The 20,520-nt window shown below is 31.4% G+C and overlaps 1 protein-coding gene across 16 annotated transcripts in view; it reads left to right on the top strand.

Moving 5' to 3' along the window:
• LOC143198798 (uncharacterized) overlaps window positions 1-20,520 on the top strand; it is a 109,362-nt gene that overhangs the window by 87,547 nt on the left and 1,295 nt on the right. Inside the window, exons 10-36 of one of the 16 annotated variants that reach the window (XR_013006294.1) lie at window positions 52-196; window positions 255-400; window positions 493-648; window positions 706-855; window positions 1,437-1,583; window positions 1,648-1,831; window positions 3,113-3,205; window positions 4,251-4,385; window positions 4,483-4,585; window positions 6,311-6,409; window positions 7,816-7,833; window positions 8,824-9,048; window positions 9,109-9,269; window positions 9,331-9,542; window positions 9,843-10,050; window positions 11,899-12,062; window positions 12,124-12,285; window positions 12,343-12,480; window positions 12,548-12,737; window positions 12,792-12,998; window positions 13,051-13,179; window positions 13,237-13,356; window positions 13,408-13,671; window positions 14,434-15,663; window positions 17,111-17,809; window positions 19,038-19,173; window positions 20,096-20,141. Coding sequence is in view for 8 of the 16 variants with exons in the window: in XM_076408285.1 (XP_076264400.1) it covers window positions 52-196; window positions 255-400; window positions 493-648; window positions 706-855; window positions 1,437-1,583; window positions 1,648-1,831; window positions 3,113-3,205; window positions 4,251-4,385; window positions 4,483-4,585; window positions 6,311-6,409; window positions 7,816-7,833; window positions 8,824-9,048; window positions 9,109-9,269; window positions 9,331-9,542; window positions 9,843-10,050; window positions 11,899-12,062; window positions 12,124-12,285; window positions 12,343-12,480; window positions 12,548-12,737; window positions 12,792-12,998; window positions 13,051-13,179; window positions 13,237-13,356; window positions 13,408-13,671; window positions 14,434-15,663; window positions 17,111-17,809 (5,485 nt within the window). In the remaining 8 variants the exon portion in view is untranslated. The remainder of the gene's footprint in view (window positions 1-51; window positions 197-254; window positions 401-492; window positions 649-705; window positions 856-1,436; window positions 1,584-1,647; window positions 1,832-3,112; window positions 3,206-4,250; window positions 4,386-4,482; window positions 4,586-6,310; window positions 6,410-7,815; window positions 7,834-8,823; window positions 9,049-9,108; window positions 9,270-9,330; window positions 9,543-9,842; window positions 10,051-11,898; window positions 12,063-12,123; window positions 12,286-12,342; window positions 12,481-12,547; window positions 12,738-12,791; window positions 12,999-13,050; window positions 13,180-13,236; window positions 13,357-13,407; window positions 13,672-14,433; window positions 15,664-17,110; window positions 17,810-19,037; window positions 19,174-20,095; window positions 20,142-20,520) is intronic. The other 15 variants (XR_013006296.1, XR_013006295.1, XM_076408285.1 and 12 more) reach the window with 15 other exon arrangements.

Genomic DNA, 20,520 nt, shown 5'->3' on the forward strand with positions numbered 1-20,520 from the left:
TGCATGAATAACTATTGCCGATTTATTTGTAATATGAAATTAATGTTTCAGGTTGCCTCTGTTCTTCTGGATAATGGAGCTGATCTAACAGCCACCACTAAGAAAGGTTTTACGCCATTGCATCTCGCTGCAAAGTATGGCCATCTCAAAGTAGCCAGGCTTCTTTTGCAACGGGATGCACCCGCCAATGCTCAAGGTGAGACGGTTTTGTTCTCTTAAATTTTCAAACTATCAGCACCTGTTATTTTGTCAAGGCAAAAACGGAGTTTCACCACTTCACGTAGCCGCTCATTACGACCATCAACCTGTAGCTTTGCTATTGTTGGATAAAGGTGCTTCGCCACACGCAGCAGCCAAGAACGGGCATACACCTTTACACATTGCAGCTAGAAAAAATCAGGTATGAAATACCAATAATTCAGCGATGTAATTTCACAACATATTCTTGAATCGAAATAACATTGTTGAAATTGATTAACTCACTCTCAACAGATGGATATTGCAACCACGCTATTGGAATATGGAGCTCAAGCTGATGCTGAATCGAAAGCCGGTTTTACACCGTTACATCTCAGTGCACAAGAAGGCCATTCTGATATGTCTTCCTTGTTATTGGAACATCAATCTGATCCAAATCACGTTTCTAAGGTATACATTAGATATGTCGCAATAATCATTAAAAAACTTATTATTAAATATTTTTAGAATGGTTTGACACCTCTCCATCTGTGCGCGCAAGAGGATAGGGTACCAGTTGCCCAACTTCTATTACGAGCTGGAGCACAGAAAGATGCCGCGACAAAAAGTGGATATACACCTCTGCACATAGCGTGTCATCATGGACATGTTAACATGGTAATTCCTTCAATACATTAAATGTATGATTTGTAGAAACTAATATATAATCTATTCAGAATAACAGTGAATTCACGTCATCATGATGTAAATTCGTTTTCGTTTTATTATAGTTGAAAAAAGAGATACAACGCTGTCTAATACGTTCGAACACGTAACCGAATCAGCTTACCAAATTTGCCTGGTTGTCAAATGTATGCAAAATTCTTCAAAACACCAGTGCTAATAATTAGAGGTTATAAACCGGCAAACGTTTTTTTGGCGCTTTGCTACTTTTGAACGAGTTATATATGCATTAGATATACTATATATTTTATAACATTATTTTTGTTTCATTGTTTTATTTAGATTTTAATTTTGTTATCAAGCTAAAATGAACTAAAACTCAAAGTTGGTACGGCAACGCTGTTACGTTTGACGTTATAAATTTAGGTAACGTCAGTTCACTGTTTCATTGAACGGGTTATATAGAGTACATATTTGAATTGTAAAAAGAACTAATAACTGTAAACTCTGTAACTATAACTGTAAAAAACTGTAACTCCAAAACTATGATAAAAATATGTTTACTTTCTTTTTAGGTGAGATTATTACTGGAACAGGGAGCAGACATTAACCCTGTTACTGGAGCTGGATACACACCATTGCATCAAGCCGCTCAACAAGGTCATGTTCTTGTTATAAGTTTACTTCTAAAAAATAAAGCCAATCCAAATGCAGTTACACAGGTATTCACTTAATAACAAACCAGTAATACCTGTAGAATGTTAACATTATGATAATTCCTTTTAGAATGGTCAAACAGCTTTAGGAATAGCCAACAAATTAGGATACATAAGTGTAGTAGAAGAACTAAAGGTCGTTACCGAGTTAACCATCAACACTACGACCACCATGAATATTGAAGAAAAATACAAGGTTATGGCTCCAGAAGCTATGCAGGAGACGTTTATGTCTGATTCCGAAGACGAAGGAGGTAGGTGTTGACAATGTAAAATTTTAATTAGCCTAGCACCATCTCGAAGGGATATTTTAATTAATATGCTTTAATTTCCTTATTTATTAATTATAGGTTTTAAAAACTACATATTATTATTGATATTATACGAATTCTGTTTAAAAATGTATACATATATATAAATGTTTTCTTATAATTATTTAATCTTTAAATCAAATTGAAACCAAAAATATGTTAATATGTTATCTTGTATGATTAAAATATTCCCTTAATTTGTAGCAATTGCTCAACTGAACCGATTCAAATTTTAATTTTGAGGGATAAATTTTGTTTCACGCTTTATAAATAGCAGCGCGGCTTTATTACAATTACGTTTTAGTGTGACGTATTCTAGCAACCGTTACCATTTGTTTGTTGTTTTGTTTCGTTATTTTTTAGTTTCACCATGTCTTGTAATACTTAAAAAAAAAACAAGCTAACCGTTTTCGTTTTCCAAACCAAAACCGTTTGCTGCATGAACAGCATGTACATTATTTAAAATTTTCGTTATTTACAGTATTATGTGCTCTTTGTTTTATTTTTGAGTTCTAACGGCACTGATTGTTTTGCATTTAAAATTAATCAAAACATAATTACGGTTGATCGTTGAAATACCAAACTACTAGATAAGTGAGTTAATTAATCAGGTTTTGCTAAATTTTGTAGCTCCTAATAGAAATTTATTTTAATTGTTTGGGTATTTGGTGACAGTGATGGATGGGTTTCCCTTATGGTTTTAAGCGTTAAGTTAATATATAATATCGTGTTGTGAGATTAATTTCGGTAATGAATTATTACATTTGTTTTAATTTAAATATTAATTCCAGTTGGGTGAGTACAAGATATGACTGTATTTCAGTATCAGGGTGAAAGTTTTGTTCGTATTTGTAAACATATGACAAATTGTCTTTAGACGCTATGTATTAGTGTATGAAATAACACAACAAAAGTTATCCCACTACTAATTTATATCAATTAAAATTGGTTGGTCAACTATTAAAACTTTGAAAAAAGGAAATATTAGAATATTTGCTTTTGAAGCTATATTAAATATATATGTATAGAGTCTTATAAATACAGAATGTATATTAAATATATCTTCATATCAAACAAAAAATTACAGATATATCTTATACTAACCAATTGGATAAAATTTAATTCGTTATTAGAAAAAAGTATTATAAGCGGGAGGGGTGGTATCTATAGAAATTAAAAAAAAAACATAGCTAAGGGTGGTGGTTGGTATGTTGCATGCAACAGGCGGAGTGGATGAACCGCCAGTGACATATGGCCGACCTGCGCATGCGCAACATGTGTATCTTCCTTACTACCAAGGACAAATGACATACATACGTAAGTTATATTCCTCCAATTACATCAGATTTCTCAAATTTCCTCTTTCAGTCCATATAAAATTACATTAATTCAATCTTACTTAGTTAAAAGAGAAACCGTAGTTTTAAAAGTTACATTCATCGCATCCGTATTAACCGTGAGTGTGGGCGAAAATGGCGGGAATGGTGGGGGTACTTGTACATCAGCGCTTTTCATTTTTAACTTTGCCGTTTGCTGAAACTAGCTTCCATTCAGCTTGATTAAATAACAACCAGTAGCTGTAGATTTTAGATATGTAGATCATAGTATGAACAAAGTAATTAGTTTAATGAAACGTGCAGGTATTTTTGCCAGTATGTATATTAATCTGTTTATAAAAAGACTTTTGAGGTATTTTATACAATACTATTCGGTAATTCTGACTATTTGAACTATTTAATAAACATTATCATCATTTGTAAATAAATCTTATATAAATTAATATTTAACAGTTGATATAGCATGAGTTTATATAATATTTACGTAATGTATTATAACAATCACATAAACGTAGAAAAACAATGTTATTATAAATATCAAGTGTTATAAGAGAACGCATAATGCCGTGCTAATCTAAACAATTACAATTGCGTAAATCTATGGTTTATCAATCATTATTACACTCTAAACAAACCATTATCTTATCGGCACATACAGTTTGAGAATCATCTCAATTATCAATCATCGCATTTCTACCAAATTATTTTTACACTCCCGAATAGTGTTAACAAGCCCCATTTCGGTAAGAATTTTAGTCATTTTAATTAATATTGTGTGAATGGCAATGAATTTTGTTATTATAGAAGATTATTTAGTGAAATGTTATATGTTACATAATAATTTATAAATATTTTTCATAAGAGTACGCAACTCTAGAGATAAATATATATTACTGATAGTGTAATTTTAATAATAGTGATATCAGTGCTGAATTGGATACCTAACAATTATTTTATAGTTTAGAACGATCAATTAGAGGACTAGGTGTAATAGTGGCAATATAACAGTTTGATTTCGCGTTTAGGTGACGATCCGCTTCTTGGTGATCAAGCACAATACAAATACATGACGGTGGACGATATGAAATCTCTTGGAGATGATTCCATGAGAATGGACGTTACTCACGACGAAAAAAGTGAATATAATAGAAATTCTGTTGGTAAGTAGATCATTATACATTTTAGTTTGTATTCCAGAAGTATTCGACCAAATGTTTAATATAAATATGTTTACTACAGCAAGCGTTTTATTTATAGCTCCATCTCAAGTAAGCAACGAGCTCATTATACAGTCTCACGTAAAAGAGTACTATACACAACCAGATAATGTTGACATCAATAGGCAACCTGTAACTGCGGGGTGAGTCTCCTGATATTAGGTTTACATTTTAGGGGCTTTTTAATAACATGTATGTTTGCTTTTGGTTAAACTTGATCACTTAATTAAAATATTTGTGGTCAGCGAACGGTTGGTTTATCAAGGATTTTATTTACACATGCTGTGTTTAATGATTCAGCTTTTTGTGCAATAACATTTTTTTGTATTTTTATGGATCTATAAGAATTAATGTTTCTATTATTTTAAACATATACTGTAAGTTATCAAGACAGTACCTTCTCTGTATAGTATTAGACTCTGAAATCAGTTCAAATGGGTTTAGTTTATGTATCCCAAGTGTATGCAAAAGTTTTAGTTTTTTTGTTAATGTTTGTAAATTAGTAAAGGCAATTTTATTCCTTATAGAGTATATAATTTTATGTTTGAATTTGTCTAGGTGTGTTTTCCTGATAGTGATCGGTAATTTTATACATTTGATATACGTAACATTTTTTATATTACACATAAGTGACAATTATGATTAGTTAATAATTTAATAATCATTAAATGAATCTGATAAGTATGCTATTAAGTTTTGTGATTGATACATTCTATCTATCGAAATAACTGAAACTTTTGCATGTTGTAGATATTGCAAGGTAGTTTAAGACAGATCATTCTTCTAGTTTCTTGTAGTACCCGTAGAAAAACTATGCATTTTTAGTATTTAGAATTAATTTCAAACTGTCTTGATATATTGGATACATAATGGGATACTAAAATTTATTAACGGTGACATATTTAAATAATTTCCTTGAAATTTTACTCAGATTATGTAACGTTTGGGACTATGTTGTTTTCATTTATGAATATGTATATAGAAACAATTTTAGTTGGTTATATACTAGATATAACTACACAGTCTTTACGAAATATTTCTTTTTCTTGTTTTTTTTTTCAATGTTTCAGTTCTTGAAAATTTAACAAATTTCCATGAATTAATAAATGACTAGAGTTTTTTAAAATATATTTCTGTACCTATCTGCAGTGGATGCCCAAATGGCAATTATTTCTTAAGTGATGAAATAACCACAATCAAAAGAAGGTTCTGATTTTCATTATTTTATTCATATTGGACTATTTAATATTTTTTCAATAATCTCTATGGGGATAAGTTTCCATAAGAAAAATATTTATTATGTCATATATTCTACTGCCATTACTATGTTTGTTTGGGGCTGTTCTATATATAAGATATTAATGTTCATTCAAACTTCTAACTACAGCACTATTAGGCTTTCGATTTTTTGAAACTGACATGTACCTTTTTTGGATAATGTTGGTTGTTTGAAATGTATACATATAATTATAATTTTTTTTCCTTCTTGAATTCAATAATTGGACCATCTGTTGTTCACAAATGTACATTATTGTGTCTACAGTATTATATCGATTTCATTTGTGTATGTGGTAATATAAGTTTAAGGTTTTCCATTTCCTTATATTTCAATTCAATAATACGCCTTAAGTGTGTTTATATTTGTTTAGTAATTAAGGTTTTTGGGATTTTTGAAGAATACAAACATTTGTGCGTCGGATAAATTGATTGATTTCGTTTATCCTTCATTTTTGCCGTTATATTAAAAAATATAGCTCTGTTGGAAACGATACATATACACCTAATGCCAATCCGTTATTATTTTTCAATTAAATTGATTGTTTCCCCTAAATAACTAGTACAATAATGCGGTATGTATGTGTTCAAAGCTTGTACGACTCGGACAATGAGTGGATGCTGCTAGAAAGATCCCTGTTGCACTTAGGTCCCAAGCCCAAAGGTCCTGGCACAGGCCTGTGTCGAGAAAGGTATTTGCAAGGTTTTAATAGCTGATCGCGGCCAAGGTTGGCATCGATCAATAACGCACTGAATGCTGCACCTCATTACGATTTACAATTTTTTTATCACTAACTAATATACAATTCGTATGACACGATCATGTACTTAAGCGATATTTACTTGTTTATTTTTCAAGTCGATTTACTTATATACTTCATCATTTCCAATGTAAATGAGTGTAATAATATATTTGTATATTTCATTTAATGTATCAATTCGTTTTAAACCGTACTTAACGTAACATTGTTGTTAATAATTCCATTTCTAACATTATAATATATCGTGATCATACATTTTCAATTTAAATATATATATTACAATATTGGAGATATTTTGACACATTTTAATATTAACGGAAAGAACTGACCAGTATGTATATGATTTTGTTTATATTATATATTTTAAATATTTGCATCCCATATATTAATTTGAATTTTAAAACATTCTTCTATGATGTTACATGAAACTTACTTATATTAGAGTCTCTTTTAAGTAGAATTATAATATTACCATTTCTACTGACATAGTTACGAAACAAATTGAATTAATAAATATTCTCGCTGTTTCTTCAGAATGGCTATGCTCTTATGTCAATCTTGCTGGAAGTTGATGGCAGTTTTTGAGGAGAAAGTTTATTTTCTCATTATTTCCAGTATGTGTTGCTTGTTTGTTAGTTTCTGCTTTACCTAAATAAGTATGTCATTTTAAGAAAATCTATTGATAAAATAAAATTACGACGAAATTGATAAACATAACTATATAAATTATTGTATTGACATCCATATCAGCTTAAACTATGCCACTAAATAACAACATTAAGTCTTTCGTCATATTTATTGGCACAAGCAACTATTCTGTGATTGGATTTAGGTAGTATCATGTATACACACTACAGTTGATGATTCATATTGGGATCGTCTAAATTTTTAGAATTATTTTACATTGGTCTCTACAGAATCGTATGTATACTAGGTATTAAAAACTATTACATTAAAAGGATCATTTTTATAGACGACTTTACCGATATTATACGTAAATAAATAAGCCTGTGACATATATAGTTTTTTTTTTTCAAGACAAATATTTTAGAATTGTAATATAAGCATATTTCTTTAGATATTGGAGGTTCTACAAGTACAATAAATTTAATGGGTGTAAGTAGTAATATGTCGTGTATATTAATAAGCTTGGGTGTTCAGAATCGGAAGTGTGCTCACCATTAGTTATACCACCAAAATAAATCTACGAACCCTTACACGTACTGTCCCTCACACTTCGGTGTGCGTTTTGTTTCTGTTTTTCGTACTCAACCTTCACTGTATATAACACCATGAACTGCATATTAATTTTGTTTATTTGTGTCCTTTGTCTACAGTGTACCCAGTTGGAAAAAGTAAGTGTTGTTCTTAAGTTGTTCACTATCTAATATTCCTTAACAGTGTATGTAACATTTGTAGATAGTAGATGTAGTTGTATTAACTTGTATATGGTTTTAATATTGATATAAATAAGTTTATAGTCTGCATTGATATTTTATTATTAAGTATCGATCGCAGATTTCGATCCATTGTTATATTTTATATTATTTTATTTTAGGTATAAACAATAACAGGTTCATCTTTATATAAAAAACACATAACAGATTTAATTTATTCATTCTTGAGTAAAAGTTTCGCCAAATTTATCTATCACCTATTTGATGAGTACCGAATATTATTAAACTATAGTCGTTCCCTGGTGATGAAGGCATTAGGGTACTGCTATAATAAAAAATGAAACATTTATACTAATGACATCTTACATGTTTTAAACGGCATCAGTTTTGGCAACATTTCTATTTCTCATTTACAATCTACATATATTCGTATGCACATAATTTTAATTTTATAATAATGTTGAATAATTCATAGTATATTTTAATTATTGTAAAATATATTCGTAGAATTGTGCATTAATTGTTGTTGAATTTTCAATCATTACAGCACCTATTTTTTATTATTTTTATGAGATTCGTCACACAACTGTAATGGATATATTCGTATTATAATATTTTTATGAAACTATTTAATACATATTGTAGATAATATTGAATGTCAGTTTATGTTTATGTATTCGTCCTTAAAAACTGGTCAAAACTAAGAAAATCGAATTATAATTTTAGGAACTTAAACGTTAGAAGTAATACTTATTCTTATTTTTCTCCAGTGGATTTTTATCGTGTGCAAAAACATTAAAATAGTATTTACATATATATTTGTGTGAGATATGTAGATTGTTAATGGATTTATCATTTTCTATAAACGAAATAATAATTAAATAATAAAAATTATAATGAAATAAATGTTCGTTTAAGGTATTTTAACGGTTTACTTTATTTGTGTAGCTTTTTGGTGTCGTTCTTGGTAGACGCCCGAGGTGGAGCAATGAGAGGGTGTAGACACTCTGGCGTAAGAGTTATAGTCCCACCAAGATGCGCACATGCTCCCACTCGTGTTACTTGTCGCTACGTAAGGCCACATCGAGCACCTCATCCTCCACCATTAATGGAAGGAGAAGCCCTAGCAAGTCGGTTGTTAGAATTGGGACCGGTTGGTGCCAAATTTTTGGGGTAAGCTCCAAAGATGCCCATCGTGACTATTATATTTTCGTTATTCAAACATTGTTTTAGGCCAGTAATCATTGAAGTGCCTCATTTCGCTTCTCTTCGCGGAAAACAGCGCGAGATCATTGTTCTCAGGTCAGAAAATGGAGAAACCTGGAAGGAGCACACACTGGAATCAAACGAGGAAGCCATACAGGATGTCTTAAACCACAGTTTTGATGGCGAAGGTATTTTGTATACTACAACAGCATTGACAATTTTTTTCAATTTACAATTTTTTTTCTACAGAACTCAGTCAATTGGAGGATCTTCATACAAATCGAATTACCCGGATATTAACTACAGATTTTCCGCACTATTTCGCGGTGGTATCAAGAATCAGGCAGGAGATACACGCTATTGGCCCCGACGGTGGTACCGTTTCTAGTAGTGCAGTTCCATTGGTGCAGGCCGTATTTCCACCTAACGCTTTAACTAAAAAAATAAGAGTTGGATTACAAGTAAGTGCCTTATAAAATAATAAAATCACTGTTAAATCGTTTAAATTTTAAATAAATCAATTAAACAGAACTTATAATCATTAAACTCTAAACAGCATTGCATCTCTTGCATTTATAAACTATTTCATTTAGATTGTTAGTTTTTTATATGATAAATAATGTAGACGTGTTCATTTTTACAAATCCATATTATTTGTAAATATTTATGATCATTATCTTTTAAAGAAATCTATAATATAGAATACAAAAGAAAATGTTGGTTCTTTTAATGTACTGTTTATATTTCATTTTATTTTGTAGGCCCAATCAATAGAACCTGAGCTGGTTTCCAAATTGCTAGGCCATGGCGTTGCCGTGTCTCCAATCGTGACTGTGGAACCGCGCAGAAGGAAATTCCATAAAGCAATCATGTTAAGCATGCCCGCTCCAAAAGCCCACTCTCAAGGAATGATCAATCAATATCAAGGAGCTTCCAGCACTACCTTGAGACTGTTGTGTTCCATTACAGGTGAATTATCCATGAATCATTTGATTTATTTTGTTTCAAAAATGTTTATGCTTATAGATTAGGCCGGAGTTTTGACCTTTATTTAGTGTGCTTATGAGACATGTTTTCATCATCACCTTCTAGATTAGTATATTGAAATTTTCAGTCACGTTCACCGTCAAAACTCCACAAATCTCTTCGACATGAATTTTGTTATGATTGTGTCCTTTCCTAGAATAATATTGTTTAGAAGCAACTATTAATAATACAATGTATATAATATTGGAAGAAAGTTTTCTGAAGCCAGTATGCAATTTTAATAGTAGCAGCAGATGGGTTATTCGTCATTTAAAAATTATAATAGCATGTTATTCTTAACTAATACATCCTTACATACAAATGGAATTTCTAACTGTATTCATTTTTTTCAGCTAAGTATTATTTACATTCATTTTAAAGAATATGTGTGATACTATATTTGATTTTAGTGATATTTTTCAACATTTCGTATTGAAATATTGAAAATTATATTATTAAATTTTTAGAAAATAAAAAAAATTAAGAAATAGTGCAAAATACAGTTGTTAATCCTTTTTTTTAATTGGTTTATTCTATTATTGTACACATTGATTTCAAGAAACTAATTTTCATAGATTTAGATTTGGGTATGTTAGAACCGATTTTTTAATCACATACTCTCTTAGTTTCAGTACCAAATGCAATATTTTCCATACTTTTATACCACCATTTTGACATATTTCAAGTTTAGCCTTTTCAGTCAATTTTTTGGGACAAGAACTTATCACCTATAGTACAGTACTACCCCTCATAACGTTATTGTAACAGTGTCTCATTATCGATCATAATTATTTCATTAATCATTTTCATGTGCATGATATAATTTAACTGTAATAAATGTGTCTAATATTGTTGCAAAAACTGTTGTTTTACCATTCATGCTTCTAAATAGGAACTAAATCAGGTAAAATTTAGTTCCCGTTATCAATAGATGTTTATATTATTTTCTTACTACCTTACTTGAATATATTTATATAGTTTGAAAAAAAGATTTTAACATTTAATAATGTTTAAGTTTTAACTATATACATTATCTTTTCTTCATACTGTATAATTATTCCGCATATATTATATGGTAAGTAAAACTATTAATAGATATTTCAAAAATTTAGGATATTATATGTTCTCGATTAAGAATTTCATTAGATTTTAGAAGATTCAGGAATATATATTTATATCATAAGTTATATACGATATAAGATATTATCTTCTAAAGAAACCATTTGCTCTTTGAACGTGAAAATTGTATATCTCCCGACGTATAGCAGCTTTAAACTATAGTAAAGATGTCATAATTTTTACTATACGACTTAATCATTCTAATATCTTCTAAAGCTGTTTATGTTACATAAAATTTAAAAAATTGATATTAGAGGTTTGTTGTACAGAACATAATTATTGCACATATTGAATTTTTCTCTATATATGCTGATTAATCTATTCACATTGAAACTAATCAAATAATGATCAATAACTTAAAAGGTGTTATTGTGTTCAATAAAATTTAGATTTAGTGCATGGAAATACTCTAGAATTAGAATTGTTTGTTTCCACCTAATAACAAATTAACTATAGTTATAGGGCGCTAGCTAAATTTCAATTAAAATACCAATATTTTAACTTTATCAGGCTGAAACTATATTTTAATATGATTATTATATTTTATTTGTACACCTAACAAAATTTACAGATTCATCTTGTACACACTGTCCTTTTAAAATATATGTATTATATGTCATTTAATTATTTACATTTACATACGATTATAACAGTACCAATTTTATTTGTTAGGTGGACAAAACAAGGCAGTGTGGGAAGATGTAACTGGATCAACACCTTTGACATTCGTAAAGGATTGCGTTTCATTTACCACAACCGTATCCGCTAGGTTTTGGCTAATGGATTGCAGAAATGTTGCAGATGCTGCTAAGATGGCAACTGAGTTATATACTCAAGTATGGTGTACACAGCATTCGTTATATTAAGATAATTATTATATTCTTGTAATATTTCAAGGCTGCTCATGTTCCATTTATGGCCAAATTTGTTGTATTTGCCAAAAGGATCAGCCAATTGGAAGCTAGAGTTCGAGTGTTTTGTATGACCGATGATAAAGAAGAAAAAACTTTGGAGCATCAGGAACACTTCACTGAAGTGGCTAAGAGTAGAGATATAGAGGTATAATTTTTGCCATACTACAAAAAGAACACACGAAAATATATTTTTACTACTCAGGTATTGGAAGCGAAAGATGTTTATATGGAATTCGCTGGAAACTTGATCCCTGTTCTACAATCAAACGATCAACCACGTTTAGGGTTTAAGGCGTTTAAAGAAAATCGATGCGCTTTCAATATGAGATTACGTGATCATGTAAGCTATTAATCATATCAAAAATCTCGAAACTGTTTTTTTTTATTTTTGCGTCTCTATTTTGAAGGATGAAGAACCAGTTGGCCGTATAATATTTATGGCAGAGGCCAAAGCTGGACGGACTAGTTATACTCAAAGCAATCCGCTCTGCACCCTTAACTTTAAGCTACCAAAGGAAGTTCTTCCCGATCGGGATTCTCAATCAGATTTGTTGTCTATCAATAAAGATTACAGTTACCTGCAGCATGGTGGAATAAGTAAATTTATTCTTCTATTTATTATTCCAGTAAAACCGATAAATGTATATTTAGGTAAACCAGATACCATTCATCGGGCTGACTTTAGATTATCCGATATTTGCAATCTTCTTGATGAAGATTGGGAAAAATTGGCTCTGGAAATTGATATTCCTCCGTCAGATATTGAATTGATCAAAGAGGAATACCCTGAAAACCATCCACAACAAGCAATGATTATGTTCAGATTATGGTTGAGACAGAAAGCTAATAAAGCGACAGGTGAGACACATTGATTTCAGTTTCTCAGTTGTTATATTTCATTTTATATTAGGTAATCAGTTGGAGCTAGCATTGAATAAAATTGGTAGACAAGATATAGTCGATCAATGTATATGCAACGTGGAATTAGTAACAGATGATATGGAAAAAGCGCTAGCTAAAATTCATTTGGACCAATCAGGTAATTTATCAGTGTTTAAAATAAAAGGCATTGTATTAAACATATGAGCTTAATTAGGTTTTGATTACTTGAAAGAAGAATTAGGACCATCCAGAGACACATCACTGAGACGAGATACCCATTTAGACAGATCTTATCTGGGTAGTGAGGAAAAACTAGAGAAGAGTGAAAAAAATGGTAAAAATAGTTCATTATTAGTTTTTTTGTTTCTTATTTATTATTTTTTAGAAGAGGTTGATAATGAAAATCAAAATTCTACAAGAAATGATTTTACTAACAACATCACAGATAATAAAATACAAACTGCTAATATAACTGAGTTAATGAATATTACCAATGAGTCTGTAACAAACGGTAATATTGAAGATACCGTAACCAAAGAAGATATTAAGGTAGTAACTACCAAACTTGATAATGACGAACCTATAGCGGAAAAGACAGTTCAAGAAGACTTTGTTAATAAAAATGTTGACGAAATTCAGCAGTCAGAAAGTGAGTGTTTGTGACTAATACACTACTCGCTTAATATTTTGTTTTCTTCGAGAAAAGAAGGCTTTGCATTGTCATGCATCTGTTAAAAAGCTCGCCATTCCAATGCAAATCTCTTCAGTTATGATTTTCTTTTGCGCCATATTGTTATTAACACATCATGCCCATTTTAATACAGCTTCATTCTTCTTTCTTTAGCACTCTGGGTTAAGGCTTTTTCTTGTTATTTTATTGCAGATCACCCCTAATTTCTTCAGGCAGTTACACAGAATCATCTATTTATTTTTTGATTGTTTAATTAGTACATATAATTGGTATTTGACAGTTCATATATATATAGTAGTACAATATTAATATTGTTCATATTTTATTTTAAAAAAAATAGTAATCTGCATTTCAACCTTTACATATTATCCAATATTTTAATGCAATATCAAGTTTTTTCAGGTAAGAAGTATTTTTAATATAATTAATGATTATTATCAAATAATAATAAAATTGTTCGTTTTATATAATTATATTTTTGTATTAATTTTATTAACTATCAAACTATAACAGGTGGTTTAACTTTCCTTCTACTGTAAAATTTGAATGATTTTGACATTTACGATGCTAACCAAAATAATAATATAAAGATGTATTAGTTGAAATGACAGTTTGCCTACTCTATAGAAATCATCATTGATTGGCGTTCCATCATCAGCCAATATTGATTGTCAAATACCAAATGGAATAAATAATTTTATATCATCACATTTTCAAAAGGAAATTCGACGCATCATGACGAAGTCAAGGAAAAGGAACTGTTCACATCGACACCGATTAAAAAGGGTCTAGATCATGCTGCGGACCCTATCGAAGTCTTAAAGAGAAACGTTTCTGATACGTTAACTTTCCTGCATCAAGAAAGAAACGACTTTTTACCTCTGGATGACATCATTATTCCCAGCCGAAAGGACGACCACATTTCGAAAGAGATCGATTTGGAATATATAAGTTTAAAAACTCCAAAAAAACATCAGGAGTTTTCATTTGTCCCATCCGAACATACTACACCTGATATTGTTGAGATTGTCGAGCCAGTCTTAAATAATATACCAAATGACCATTTTGCGGGTTTTGTTCCACAACCAGACATAGTTCAAAGCACAAACGAAAAAGAAGATATTTTAAAATTAGAATTACCGAAAACGAAAATTGAAGTTCAAGAAGAAAAAGTAGACCAGTCATTAACTGTCGAACTTAAAACTCCAGAACTTCAAGATGCTATTGAGACGAATCTCAATTCAGTAACTGTAGAATTAGAATCACCATTAAATAACATATCTGAACCCGTTCAAGAATCTCTTGAAAGTTTGGTCACGTCTCCCGAAAGCTTTTCAATTAAAAAATCATCTGAAGTACAGTTTGAAGAGACGTCGCCGGAAAGTATCAACAACGAATTGAACAATTCGACTTCTTATGATTACGAAGAATCAGTTCGAGATGTTGCGCAACAGGAGGTACAAGATTTAATTAAACACGCCGAGGAAATGGTGAACGAAATGCAAAAAGACGTGCAGGAATGTATACCAACCAACAAGAAGGAAATCAAATTTCACGTCGAAGAAAGAGGCGATAGTGTCTTCGACGACATCAGAACCAACACCGAAGACTCCTTGGATAACTTAGAGAGTCTTAGGGACGATTCAATTAGCGCCATACAAGAGAAAAGCGAGGAGGCTTTCAAATTTTTGGATAACGAAGCGTCAAGCCCGTTACTATCAAAACCGTCAGGCGATTCGGATGATTTTTTATCGAAACCAAGTCCAACTTTAGATGACTCTTCGGCTTTTATCCAAAAAGAGAGCGAGGGCGAATCGAAAGACGATGACATTAGCCTTTCGGAATCCCAAAGTGAGGATTCTGTTAGTCCAGTTAGTCCAAAAAGCTCGATACCCGTGTCGAAACTGAGAAAAGTAAAGGACAAAAAAGGAAAGAATAGACACAAAACAGGTAAGTGTAGTGCATTTAATATTGTAAATACTAAAGCGTATTAGAATTAGATAAAAAAATGTATTATAACAGTAAAAGTTAGATCTAGTCCAAGCAAAAAACATATCCATAATGTATTTTAAATCGATTGTACAGGATGTTCCAAAAAATTTGCATGAAACATTTTAAGTGACAATTTTATTAAATCGAATAAACTTAGCAAAACAACATTGAATAACAATAACATGGACGTTTAGCAATAATATACTCAGCCGGTTTCGAAGTGGCCTCCTCCCGCGGCTGTATACAGATTTAAACGTGACTTGAAATTTTCGGCAATGAAAGGAAGGTCTTTCGGAAGGTCTTCCGCAGGTCCCGTTTTTGATGATTGCTTCAGCGACTCCAAACTTTTGTGGCTTGTAGCACAGACCCTGGCCTTTAAAATGGGCCACATGCCGTAGTCCATCGGGTTGAGATCTATTGAGAGGGAGGCCATTCTGCCGACGCGATGAATGGAAAATGGGCTCGGCACCATCCTTGCGTCGCTTTTGCGTTGGACCGAGACGGAGTCCTGTTGGAACGTCCAAACCCATGGAGGTACGACTTCGATATGTCGCATGTCGCGACGGTACACCTCTTGACTGATTTTGATCTCTTGATCCATAAAATCGAAGCGGGGCTTGTTACTTGCTCAAATTCTGCCCCAGGCCATGACGGACTGCGGATTTTGGCGGTAGTCGACGATGGCCGACGTGACGGGAGCCTCAGTAGACCAGGTCCTGTCATCTTGGTGGTTGTGCGCTTGCTCAACGCTGAACAGCTTTTAGTCCGTGAAAAGGATGCGCTCCATCGCTTGTTCTCAGCTGTGAGGAGCTTAATTTTTTGGGCTTGTACGTTTTGAGGTTGAGCCCCTTTTTGGCTATTCGATTATCCGACGTCTTGCTTATACCAGTCTCACGGGCGACTTTTTTCATAGATATTCTCGAATTTCGCTGCACTCGCTTCTTGGCGATCTTGCGGTTAGTAGAAGTGTCGGCGGTGCACTTTCTTCCAACTACTGGAGGCTGATCATCATGGCCAAACTTTTTCAAATGATCGATAGTACGAGAAACAGTCGACTGAATAACATTGAGGAAACAATTTCGCTTTGGCGTTTTCCTCGGGGACACAGCTCCAAAATGGCATTACGTTTGTTTGGCATCCTAAAAACACGACAAAGTGTATCAATATAGAGTCAAAACTTAGCACAACGGTACGTAAACACATGGATAATCCGATGGAATAAGAATTAGTTTATTACGGTACAATACTTTCGTGATAGGATAAACTAAACGTTCATGCAGTTTTTTTTGGGGCAGCCTGCATTTATTTTTATGAATCAAAACTGAATACAAGTCAAATTAAACTTAACAAAACACAATATGTTTGTTAAATTTTATGTTATCTGATTTATTTGAATTATTTTTAGAAGAATCCGATGATCTGGAATCAATCGAATTAAGTAGAGAGTGCAAGTCGCCGACAGAAGACGAGCTGCTTAGTAAAATACCAATAGTTAAAGGCAGCAAAGTCAAAACGATAAAAAAACATTCGAAAGATCCGTTGAAAGAATTCGCGACCATATCGAAAGATATCGACTGGGAGAAAGACGACGAACAAACGGTAACAACGAAAATCATAAAAACCGTCATCACCGATCCCATCGTTAAAACGACGGTCACCAGGATAACTTCCGACGCGGTGCCGGAAACCGTAAAGAGTAAAATTCCGATCCTAGCCAGCGGACCTAGTCCTCAGAAAGACGAGAAGACGTCATTGGAAGAATCGGACGATCATGCGCTCGTAAAGAGTAAAATACCAGTTCTGAGGACGGAAAGTATGATGATTACTCCGCCCGATATGATTTACACTGAACGGACAACCATATCGCCAAGTTCAACACAGGTGGTTGAAACTACAACTACTACCATAGTCTCGCCTATATCTCAGGCTTCAACTAAATCGAGCACGGTCGACTCCGACTCCGATGACGATTCTAGAAGGCAATCGCCCAGGTTGAAAGGTATCTTAAAGAGATCGGCACAGCCTTTGGCTAACCCGGTTGGAAGTTCTAGTGGTTCCGATATTGCTTTACACGAGGAAGGTGCTGAACTAAGTTCAGACTCAGGTATGTAGATACAAAAATATCGCCTACATTTTTCCTTTGATTGGTTCATTATTCGTTTATTCTAACATACAACTATAATGAGTCGAAAATTGGAAAATATTTTTTAGTATTTCGGTAATTTCATTGTGGTTGCATTCTTTCAATAAGAAAAAAACACGTTTAATGAATTAAGCAAGGATATATATATAACTGCTGAAATTCTAAGCATTTTTATGTGTCTCTTCAACTTTTTGTACTTTTAACAGAATTGCATGTGTGTTGAAATCTTCAAATTTTGAATTATAAAATTTATAAATGTCTGAATAGTGATAATAAATATAATTGTAACTATAATATCTCGCTTAATATAAAATAATTATATCCATACTATTGAATAACAAATAGACAAAGCACTATTTGCCGTCTTCAGTTAACTTTATTATTTGTGACATTATTGGATTTTTATACTTGATACAGTCTCTTTATATTTCCAATTTAAGATTATAAATAGATTTTAGCTAGCCTACAATAATTTATTTTAATAGTCATCGAATTGTATGTAATATCACGATTCTTTATCGAATCTGTTAAGCGAAATATTATTGTATAAATTTTCTGCATTTGTTGAAGCGCATTTTTCAGTAACGTGTTTTGCATTATGTTTGATGTATTTAAAAGATGCTAGATTTGTTTAGAATGCAATATATTTTCAGTGTTTTACTCATAGATTAACCACGTTAAATTAACATTAACTTACTGCTAATTTTTAGTTTAACAAGATATTTTCTTATTCTAAAATTAATACCGACTAACCAATTTTAATACCTGAGAGCAGTCCAACAATGCAACTTGTGTATCGGCCATCAACAAGTGCTGTACTGTGCTTAGTGCTGTTCATTAATCAATTTGTTAATAATTTAGGATGTGTTTATTACAAATTTATAAAAATATTGTTCTTATCGGCCACATGTTTTTTGATTTTGTGGAATATATTAATATATATTGTTATAGATGATTTTCATATAATTCAATTAGAAATACTTCATGATAAGGAATTAATTAATTCAATTTTGAAGTTGGGCTTCTCGAATATATAACATTTTAATCTGTACTGCGTCCGTGCGATATTTAAAAATATATTTCTGTTGAAGTGTTAGTAGAATCAAGAGTATCTTAATGTTAATTTGATCGGGGTTTGTCGATTTCTCATTTTCATATCAACTAATGCTTTTTTCTATTATAATGTAAGTCTATGGCCCAGCCGAGCAAAAACAATGCTTAGAGAACGCCTGGCATGCTCTGTACGTTCCCATAGCCTGGTCGTTATTCGCAATTGCCACAAGCATGATCGTGTTGGCACTACTCGCACAGTACTGATTATCATGGTATGCCGTTTACGAATATTTTCATAAGTCTGATACACCATGTACACACAGACATCATTTTAGATTTAATGAGTAGATGCTAAATTATTACTGTTAGTTGCAGACTAAATAGGTGGGGATATTCTACTGGTTATAAATAGTAATGGAGTAAAATGTAGTTAGTATATATACAAGATTGATATCTTCACGGTAGTAGCCAGCTAATTTGAAATGTTAAGATTTTAATATTTGCTTTGCCTTAAATATAAAAACAATCATTTCGTATAGTAATAAAGTAAATATCCCTACTGTTATTCAATCCTAGAATTCAGGAAATAAATAATTATCAAATAATAGATGGACAAACAAATAAGTATGTCATTTTAGAATAGTGGATTAAGAGATGACAAAGCAAATTAAATAATCTGTGCATTTATACCTATATTATTTTGCAAGTATTTTAATTGACACGTGTTCACCATTTTCAAGGTTTTATTGTTTGTTCATTTAATTTGTTTCTATAAAAAAAACAAATAAAACTATCAATTTAATATCATTATTTATGCAAATATAATATGAATATATTTTAAAAAATCGTTATTTAAAAAAATACAGTTAAAACAAAATTTGTTAGTGTTAATTTTCCCAATATTTTCATGCCTATTAATTGTAATTAATAAAATGCATGCCTTATATATTTTATTATTTATGATGTAAATACAAATTTGAATGTTGCATATACTATTGCTTATAATGCTAAGCTTATACGTTTGTTTTTGACTTATGTGTGAAACGTTATCGTCTCTTTATAATAATATATAAAGCTTTCCTTATATATATATATATATATATATATATATATATATATATATATATATATATATATATATATATTATGCCGTTTGTTTTATTAGCTTAATGGTTATATTTTCTTTTATTTCAGCACCCCGTTAAATTTCTTGCAAGTTGCTTTTTAAAATATTTCTAAAGTAAGTAGAATGGGTGACTTGAACTGCTACTGCTCTAGCGCAAGCACTATCACTAAATGCTTTGCTCTATTATGCGTATGTTGAAGTTAAAGGTGTACTAATATAATTAAAAAAGTATATATAAGAAAGGACACAAGGTAATGCATTATTTTAAGTGTTGGTAAAGAGAAATGCAATAATATGTACAGGCATTTGATAAAACACTAAATGTGGCATGGTTTTGTTAATATCAATAGATATTTATTAATTACCGTATTATTAATAAACCCTGCGTCTAAAGAACAAGTAATTTAAGTATATAATGAGTTAATTCACATATCACTTGGTCTTTATATGCGGAGTCAAATTAATTAAGACCTGATATACCAATTAAATATTT

This window comes from Rhynchophorus ferrugineus, unplaced genomic scaffold, assembly GCF_030347505.1.
Source record: "Rhynchophorus ferrugineus isolate W39M unplaced genomic scaffold, kcgeb_rfMv2 rfM6, whole genome shotgun sequence".
Lineage (NCBI taxonomy): Eukaryota > Metazoa > Arthropoda > Insecta > Coleoptera > Curculionidae > Rhynchophorus > Rhynchophorus ferrugineus.